The sequence below is a fragment of the Endocarpon pusillum genome (assembly GCF_000464535.1).
Source record: "Endocarpon pusillum Z07020 unplaced genomic scaffold C658955, whole genome shotgun sequence".
NCBI classification, from domain to species: Eukaryota; Fungi; Ascomycota; class Eurotiomycetes; order Verrucariales; family Verrucariaceae; genus Endocarpon; species Endocarpon pusillum.
In genome coordinates this window covers 20,050-28,698 of record NW_006913436.1, presented here as the reverse complement: position 1 = coordinate 28,698, position 8,649 = coordinate 20,050, and the positions used below count along the sequence as shown (strand labels likewise).

Here is an 8,649-nt window from a genome sequence, read left to right as displayed (position 1 = left end):
TACTTAATAAATATTAATATTAACTTTAGACTTGATTTCTTAATAAGTAGCCTTTAAATTAATATAAATAAAATATAAAATATTATATTTTTAAACTCTATTTAAGGTCTAAGAGCGTCCTAAACAAGGCAAGCTTTTGCCTTAGTTGCGAAGTAGATTTTGAACAAGGGTATTAAAAACTGTAGCTTTGCTGCATTGCAAATTTTGACTAATCTTTTGATTTGACAACCCTATAGCTTTGTACGCTGAAATTTGGCCTCGTTGGTATGGAGATAACTCCTTGCCATAGCTCCTGTTAATTTCAAGAGGCGCCAGAGCCTTGCGTTGAGCCATGGTAGTTGTTTGAAAAAGGGTGTAAAAAAACGCGTGTTCAAAAATGACGCGTTTTGGTCAGATACTTTCGCGCGGGGGTGTACTTAGACTTACTTACCAAGAGAAGGGGTAATAAAAAATGTGAGCTAAGTGCCGTTAATAGGAATAACAACTATTCTGTCAAATGAGGACTATATTAGTATGATCAGAGAGGCATATTTTGATTACAGTAAGACTATATTTTTGACAAATAATGTTGTAAATGATGAAATCTTATTGGATTACAGATGTCTTAGCTACATATCCTGGTACACTCTAAGCAATTTTACGGTTCGGCTAGCTCTAAGCGCACTTTAATGGCTCTCTTACCATTTTTTAATGTGGGCTTCTTCTTCCTGCTAAGTAGTGGTCCTAATACCAGATCCCGACCTGAACAATAGAGAATTTTGTTCTCAGGACTCGAGACTCATGATTGTTGCATGGAATCTGCCTGGGTGTTTTGAGGAATAGCGTATACGAAGATCACCTCGAGGTCGAACGCTCTAATCTGGCTGGATTGATGCATTGGATCACATAACTTCGCTTGCTATGGCAGAGACTGGCGGTCTTCAAACCCAAGTACGATTGCAGTTGACAACGAGAGACAGGAAGCTTGCTCTTCCCGAGAGCCTCGGACCAATACTCGTACCAAGCTGTAAGGCTATCACAATCTTCCAAGGTCTTCTCACTGAACTCTACAGCTCTACGCCGGTATGCTCTCTCTACCCTGGTCAACAATCTGCTTGGTACAGAAAAGCCGATACCGCTGGAATTCTTGATCAATGGATCTTACTTGCGCACATCGGTTGATGACTATCTGACTGCGAATGGCTTCTCCACAGAGACAACACTGGCGGTTGAATATGTTCGCGCACTAATTCCGCCTACACATGTTGCGTCTTTCGAGCACGATGACTGGGTTAGCTCCGTTGATGTGCTCTCATTATCCCCCTCCAACGCTCGTGGCGATGAGATGAGGATCTGGAATACCTCTTCACAGGTCCTTGCAACTTCGCCGAGTCCTTCCGATGGGGGCCATACATCATCCGTTACAAGCTCAAAATTTCTCTCTCCAACCAAATTAGTGTCTTCTGGACTTGATAGGACAGTTCGGGTATGGAACTACAGAGCAGATGGAGCTGAGGCTTCTGGCAAGGTTGCTCCACAACTTGAGCTCTACGGTCACAGAGGAAGTGTAAACTCGATCGCCGTTCATGGGCACACCAATCGCATACTTTCTGCTTCAGCAGACCACAACGTCGGTGTCTGGTCTACAAGCAAGTCCCAAGCTCCAGAAGCGCCAAGCAATCTCCTCCCTTCTGCGTCCGCAAGAGGATCCAAACGCCGGAAGCTAGACCAATCTGTAACTGTGCCACAAAGGGGACCCTTATCCCTGTTGAAAGCACATACGGAAGCTGTGTCGGAGGCGGTCTTCGACAGCAAGGACTCAACGGTGGGATACTCTGCATCATGGGATCACACTGTTCGCACATGGGATTTAGTCACATCTGCTTTGGTGGACACTAGGACAACCTCAAATGCCCTGCTTTCTTTGACACAGCTTCCAGAACTACATCTTCTCGCTGCCGGCTCATCAGGAAAAGACGTTAAGCTCATAGACCCGCGCGATACAGCCACCACCGTGTCAGCGATGACCCTTCGTGGACATTACAACGCGGTAGTAAGCTTGGCCAAAGACCCAGAGAGTGAATACGGCATAATAAGTGGGAGCCATGACGGGACTTGCAGAGTGTGGGACGTCCGGAGTAAGAGAAGTGGCAAGGATGGAATGGTTGGGGAGAGTATTTACACTATCGAGCGGGAGAGTGCAAAGGGCAAAGGCAGAATCGTGGCAGGTGAGGGAGTGAAAGTGTTTGGAGTCTGTTGGGACAAAGCGCTTGGGATTGTCAGTGCTTCGGAAGATAAACGAGTGCAAATCAATCGAGGTAGCGGGATAGTATCGCAGCGTAGTCAGACTACAGCTTGAAAATGGTGCGTTAGGGGCAAGTTAGGACCGGAAAAGACCTTTGCTATGATATCGCTATCCCTTGATCGTCATGGTATTGCACTTCTATATAGTCACACCCTCTCCCAATTACAGCTTCCGGTCTATCTTGTTGAGTTTCCATGCTGTTATGGTCTGCCAAAATCATCAGCACATGTCTCGCTAGGGATTGGGAACTCTTCAGATTCCTTGAGAAGATATGGGCCCGACAACGTACCTGGTTCTTGGTTCTCTGCCCTCTCACAGGCAGGCCCATGGCATGTCTCTTCCCACGGAATGTCCCCGTATCTCTCAACCTCGCAATATTACCCAGCACTTGCCGCCGCAAGTCGTTCTCAATCTTCATCTCGGTGAGTGTCGCATTGATCTCGAGGATTTGGGTGTTGGCTAACTCGCCGACGCGGCAGGTGTCATGGAGGTGGTGCTTCGCGAGGAGGCGGGCGGAGACGTTAGGGCCGATGCCGAAGAAGGACTGGAGAGCTTTCTGCCAGGGGTCAGACGCGCGATGGAAGATCGTGGAGAGAGAGAATAAGATAAATCAATGGGTGTGGTCGTCGTTCTAAGACTTGGGGAATCGGTACCTTCACCATGCGGCGTTCGGGGAAGTTGACGCTGAAGAGAAACACCTATACCCGTCAGCTCGTTACTAAGTGTGTAATTGAGACCCATCCTACCATAGTCGAATGCTAGGTGTAAAATACTGCTATCTTGTCATTATCACTTTCGCGACAACGTTCGCAGGAGAACAGACCCGCATCACTCCGTACAGAGTCTGGAGATGGAGACAAGTTGTGGTCGAAGACGCCAAGCCCCAGAACTTGGGTGGTCACCTCCTCAATGCGTCGTCAACCAGACTCTTCCATTGTTCAATCTCTGAATCGTGGAAGAGCGTGTATTATCGATGATCTTCACCATGACCAACTTCAGGAACCTCATCGTGTCCTTGATGCTTATCCTGACCGCTACCTTCCTTTTCATGGGACAGACAGCGTCAGCAGCTAAGGGGCCGAAGATCACGCACAAGGTCTATTTCGACATTGAGCAGAATGGTGAGCCAGTCGGAAGGATTGTGATGGGCCTCTATGGCAAGACTGTGCCAAAGGTTTATATGCACCCATCGCCATATTTTATCATTTAGAGGTAGGCTGATCAATCACTAGACTGCAGAAAACTTCCGGGCTCTGGCAACAGGTGAAAAAGGCTTCGGCTACGAAGGCTCCGGGTTCCATCGCGTTATCAAGCAGTTCATGATTCAGGGCGGAGACTTTACCAACGGTGACGGGACAGGCGGGAAGTCCATCTACGGGACCAAGTTCGAGGATGAGAACTTCAAGTTGAAGCACACCAAGGAGGGACTTCTCAGCATGGCAAATGCTGGCAAAGATACCAATGGTGTGTGACTTGATTATGGCTTCTTACATGATGACGCTGACAATCCACAGGCTCCCAGTTCTTCATTACCACCGTCATCACGTCCTGGCTCGATGGCCGTCATGTTGTCTTTGGGGAAGTTCTTGAGGGCTATGATGTGGTGAAGAAGATTGAGGCGACCAAGACGGCTTCAGGAGACAAACCGGTCGACCCCATCACGATTGCTAAAAGTGGGGAGCTGGAGGTTCCGGCGGAAGGTATCCATGCCGAACTCTAGAACTGGGTGGCATGTTTTGCTCTCTGGTTTCTTCCAGTTGCTCTCGCTAATACATGAGTTTCAGAAGTCGAGGACGAAGAAGCCGAATCAAAAGCGCCTGTAGATCCTGCTACTGAGGCTATGACAGGAGACACCGTGCCCGTTGAGGGCCTCATTGCCGCTTCTCTCTTGGCGAAAGCACTGTTGGTAAGCATTGTGCTTGGCCTCCTCTTCTTTATCCTCCGAAGGCGACGCAGGTCAAACATGGTGGTCAATGAGAAGAGCCTAGCATAGAAAGACTACATATGAAGCGGGACCATGAGCTGTCCCTTGATGTTTGCCTTGTGTCATTGCCATGATCACCGATTGGCCACTGCGCAGTTCGGAGTAAATCTGGCGACTTCTGTGTTATTGTTACTCTGTATTGTATCCCCAATGTGCTGAAATCTAGAAGCTTCGGATGGTGAGATCCAATGCTGGTGTAGGTATAAGGTATAAGGTGTACAGGGGTACGTGGTAGGGGAACAAAGCCTGGGCTCCATCAGTATCTTTTCCACTGCCCAGCTTCAAGTTCCAGAAACTGAACCCCCCAAATGCTTAACTAGCGCCACTTGGCAACACCTCCCAAATTTTGCAGGGCCTTAACTCAAACCTGGAATATTTTGTCGCCTGCTTCACAATCATCTTCAACTTCTCTCTCTCTCAACCCTCCCCCAGCACACCCAACCACAACATACACCGACTCGTGTATCTCCTTCTGCTTTTGTTTCCGCCTTTCTTTACATCACTTAGGTAGACTCTGAGAGGCTTTTCCAGTCCTCTTCTGCCTATCTCCCGTCGTGAAAGGCTTCACGAAAGAAATCAGCTACAGCTTACTGCAGTCTTTGATTCTCGTCACCATCCTTTCGGCTCTTCTCCATCCGGTCTTCGCTGTAAGGGATCAAGATTTGGACAGATCTGCCGCAGGACTTCTCTTACATACTGAACTCATAACTCTCTTGACTTGTGAGTTGTCCGCTAATTCTCAAGTGAAAATCTTGTCAGTGGCTGACCTCAAATTCCTTAGGAACCGATCTTTGCACCATGGCAAATCAGCTCAACATGAACGGTCTCAGCTTGACCGACTCAAAGCATGCTGCCACCATGCCCAACGGCCGTCCTGCATACATTCCTCCTCATCTCCGTGGTCAGCCTGTCCGCAGCGGCCCTCCCCCCATGGACGGACCTGCAACACTTCCTCCAGGCGGCGACTCGGGACTAGACGGTAGTGCATGGGGAAATTCCAGGTGTGTATTCTCCATGAAAAGGACGTTATAAACGCGTCCTTGTCAACCATTTATGATCTGGTAATGGCTAACGGCATCAAAGTGCTCTAGGCGGTGGTGGCAACAACTGGGCGAGCGCTCCAGATTTTACTCCAGGTGGAAAGGGAGGGGCTGCCAATGGCTGGGGCGGACCACCAGCGGCTGCGCCATCCGGCGGCTTCAACCCGAATGCTTATGGCAACCCTGCAGCCCGAGCACAAGGAGGGTCATATGGCAGAGGTTACGGCGGAGGTGGTGGCGCTCCTTCTCCACGTGGTTCTGGCGATGGGCAATGGCGTGACGGGCAACACATCCCTGGACCTCAGAATCTTAAGATGGAACATGAATTGTTCGGTGTGCCGGATGACCCAACCAAAGCCCACAGTGGTATCAACTTCGCCAACTACGACGACATCCCCGTTGAGGCCTCAGGTCGGGACATTCCTGAACCAGTGACCACCTTCATGAACCCCCCTCTGGATGATCATCTCCTCAACAACATCAAACTGGCCAGGTACACCGTTCCCACACCCGTTCAGAAATACTCGATCCCCATCGTCATGGCTGGCCGCGATCTCATGGCCTGTGCTCAAACCGGCTCCGGTAAAACTGGCGGTTTCCTCTTCCCCATTTTATCTCAAGCATTCCAATACGGACCATCCGCTGTTCCTGCAATGGGAGCAAATGCCGGCTTCTCACGTCAACGGAAGGCCTTTCCTACTTCCCTGATCCTTGCCCCTACCCGTGAACTGGTGTCTCAAATTTACGACGAGGCACGAAAGTTTGCCTACCGCTCTTGGGTCCGCCCATGTGTGGTCTACGGCGGCGCTGACATTGGTTCTCAGCTTCGCTCAATGGAACGTGGCTGCGATCTGCTTGTTGCAACCCCGGGTCGACTGGTTGATCTTATCGAGCGTGGCCGCATTTCTCTGGCTAACATCAAGTACCTTGTTCTCGATGAAGCTGACCGCATGCTGGACATGGGTTTCGAGCCCCAAATTCGTCGCATTGTGGATGGCGAAGATATGACCAAGCTTGAAAATCGTCAAACCCTCATGTTTTCGGCCACCTTCCCACCCGATATTCAGATGTTGGCTCGGGACTTCTTGAAGGAGTATGTCTTCTTGTCCGTTGGGCGTGTTGGTTCTACTTCCGAGAACATCACACAGAAGGTGGAATATGTTGAAGACCATGACAAACGGTCCGTTCTTCTGGACATCCTGCACACCCATGCAAATGGCTTGACCCTCGTCTTTGTGGAGACCAAACGCATGGCTGACACTCTGTCTGACTTCCTCATCAACAAAAATTTTCCTGCCACCGCTATTCATGGAGATCGCACTCAGCGTGAACGCGAGCGAGCTCTTGAGTACTTCCGGACTGGCGTTTGTCCCATCCTGGTGGCTACCGCTGTCGCTGCACGTGGTCTCGATATCCCTAACGTAACGCATGTTATCAACTATGACTTGCCCACTGACATTGACGACTATGTGCATCGAATTGGTCGTACAGGGCGTGCTGGTAATACTGGTCTTTCAACAGCATTCTTCAACCGGGGCAATCGTGGAATAGTTCGTGATCTTATTGACCTTCTGAAGGAAGCTCACCAAGAATGCCCTGATTTCTTGGGTAATATTGCACGTGAAGGGTCTGGCTTTGGCGGGGGTCGTGGTGGTGGTCGCGGCCGTGGTGGAGGTGGAGGCGGAGGTCGTGGTGCCTCTGCTACTCGTGACATGCGTCGTCAAGGCGGCAGACCAGGTGCTCCAGCTTATGGTGGCGGCGGCTTTGGTGGCCCCCCTTCAGGTGGATATGGTAGGCTTCACCCTTCTTACTTGTTGGCGGACCCAGCTAACCCCATCTCAGGCGGTGGTGGCTTCAGCGGTGGCTACAGCGGTGGTGCTCCAGCTTATGGTGGCGGCGGTGGCGGCTATGGCGGCGGCTACGGTGGTGGTGGTGGTGGTGGCTATGGTAATCCCGGTGGCGCCAATGGACCATCATCCTGGTGGTAGTCGACGTCACAGCATCGAATCTGGGAGGGTGTGGTGTTGCACAATTTTCGTTTCTTTTCAAAAGTCGTCATGTCCATTTCGGGGTCGGCGCTCAGAGGCTCTCACGGCTTTAATGAGCCCTCGCGGGCAGGATCGCTCTCAACCACTCTGCTTCTCCGGCATTGCATGATACAACGATAGATAGCGTTGACTTTCTGTTTCCACGTTCCAAGAGATACCCCAAAAATCGTCGAGCTTCACATGGAAAAAATTGAAGGAGGGACACAAATTCGGAAGGCGGCGGGCCACACGCACAGGCTCTCCATTTCTTTTCTTCCGGTCTCGACCTAGCAAAGAATCTACGCGAGGGACATGGATATGGGAAGAAGAGAGCATGAGGTGGTTGACCCGGCCACCTCTTTATTGTACCTACTTCGCAAGGGAGGGGGGGTATTGATGAGCAAACGGACATCGCTGTCGCTAATAGAAAGTCATCAACAATGCCGATTTTTCATTGCTGCGTTTGCAACCAACGCACTTGTACTTGTGCTGCTGCTACACGAGCTTGAATGGACGTGATGATTGTGATTGTGATTGTGATTGTGATTGTTGTAGTTGTGCTTCTTGTTGCGTGCTGCTGTAGGACTATTGACTTATTGTGATTTATATCGCGACAATGATGACGTGCTGGCCTGGTGGATGGATGATTGATTATTATTCCTGGTTTTTGATCAGTTGGATGTGAAGGACCCAAAGCATGAGATATGTACGGGATGGAGTGGTGCATTTCTGATCTCTAACAAGTTAATTTGAACAGTTGGGTACCTGCTGGAAAGCGAACGAAGGCGCAACTGGGGGAAAAAAAAGGTTCGATATATCCTACCTAACTAGTAGGTTATCAGTCTAAGCTCGTCTAATCTATCGAGATGCCTAGTTATGCCTGAACCTGACCACCTCGAGTTACTACTCGTAACTTAGTTAATCTACTGCCCCGGAATCTGGCCCGGAGCCCCTTCCTTTCGGAACCACATTGATTCAGTCAGTCAGTCAGTCAGTCAGTCAGTCAGTCAGTCAGTCAGTCAGTCAGTCAGTCAGTCAGTCAGTCAGTCAGTCAGTCAGTCAGTCAGTCAGTCAGTCAGTCAGTCAGTCAGTCAGTCAGTCAGTCAGTCAGTCAGTCAGTCAGTCAGTCAGTCAGTCAGTCAGTCAGTCAGTCAGTCAGTCAGTCAGTCAGTCAGTCAGTCAGTCAGTCAGTCAGTCAGTCAGTCAGTCAGTCAGTCAGTCAGTCAGTCAGTCAGTCAGTCAGTCAGTCAGTCAGTCAGTCAGTCAGTCAGTCAGTCAGTCAGTCAGTCAGTCAGTCAGTCAGTCAGTCAGTCA

The 8,649-nt window shown here is 49.9% G+C and overlaps 4 protein-coding genes across 4 annotated transcripts; 3 read left to right on the top strand and 1 right to left on the bottom strand.

The window, feature by feature from the left end:
• Positions 1-900: 900 nt before the first annotated feature.
• On the top strand, positions 901-2,338 carry EPUS_06455 (Ribosome biogenesis protein ytm1; the record flags this gene model as incomplete). Its single annotated transcript, XM_007787280.1, has 2 exons — positions 901-1,006; positions 1,053-2,338. The coding sequence occupies 2 exons, from the start codon at positions 901-903 to the stop codon at positions 2,336-2,338; spliced, it is 1,392 nt and encodes a 463-aa protein (XP_007785470.1).
• Positions 2,339-2,446: 108 nt separating this feature from the next.
• Positions 2,447-3,033, bottom strand: EPUS_06454 (uncharacterized protein; the record flags this gene model as incomplete). The annotated part of the gene is made up of 4 exons (XM_007787279.1): positions 2,447-2,491; positions 2,574-2,840; positions 2,938-2,982; positions 3,031-3,033. 4 exons carry the CDS (start codon positions 3,031-3,033, stop codon positions 2,447-2,449), a joined length of 360 nt encoding a protein of 119 aa, XP_007785469.1.
• Positions 3,034-3,269: 236 nt separating this feature from the next.
• EPUS_06453 (Peptidyl-prolyl cis-trans isomerase B) lies at positions 3,270-4,277 on the top strand (the record flags this gene model as incomplete). The annotated part of the gene is made up of 4 exons (XM_007787278.1): positions 3,270-3,458; positions 3,517-3,748; positions 3,799-3,984; positions 4,069-4,277. The coding sequence occupies 4 exons, from the start codon at positions 3,270-3,272 to the stop codon at positions 4,275-4,277; spliced, it is 816 nt and encodes a 271-aa protein (XP_007785468.1).
• A 789-nt stretch (positions 4,278-5,066) lies between these two features.
• EPUS_06452 (ATP-dependent RNA helicase DED1) lies at positions 5,067-7,296 on the top strand (the record flags this gene model as incomplete). Its single annotated transcript, XM_007787277.1, has 3 exons — positions 5,067-5,269; positions 5,352-7,099; positions 7,151-7,296. The coding sequence occupies 3 exons, from the start codon at positions 5,067-5,069 to the stop codon at positions 7,294-7,296; spliced, it is 2,097 nt and encodes a 698-aa protein (XP_007785467.1).
• Positions 7,297-8,649: the final 1,353 nt, after the last annotated feature.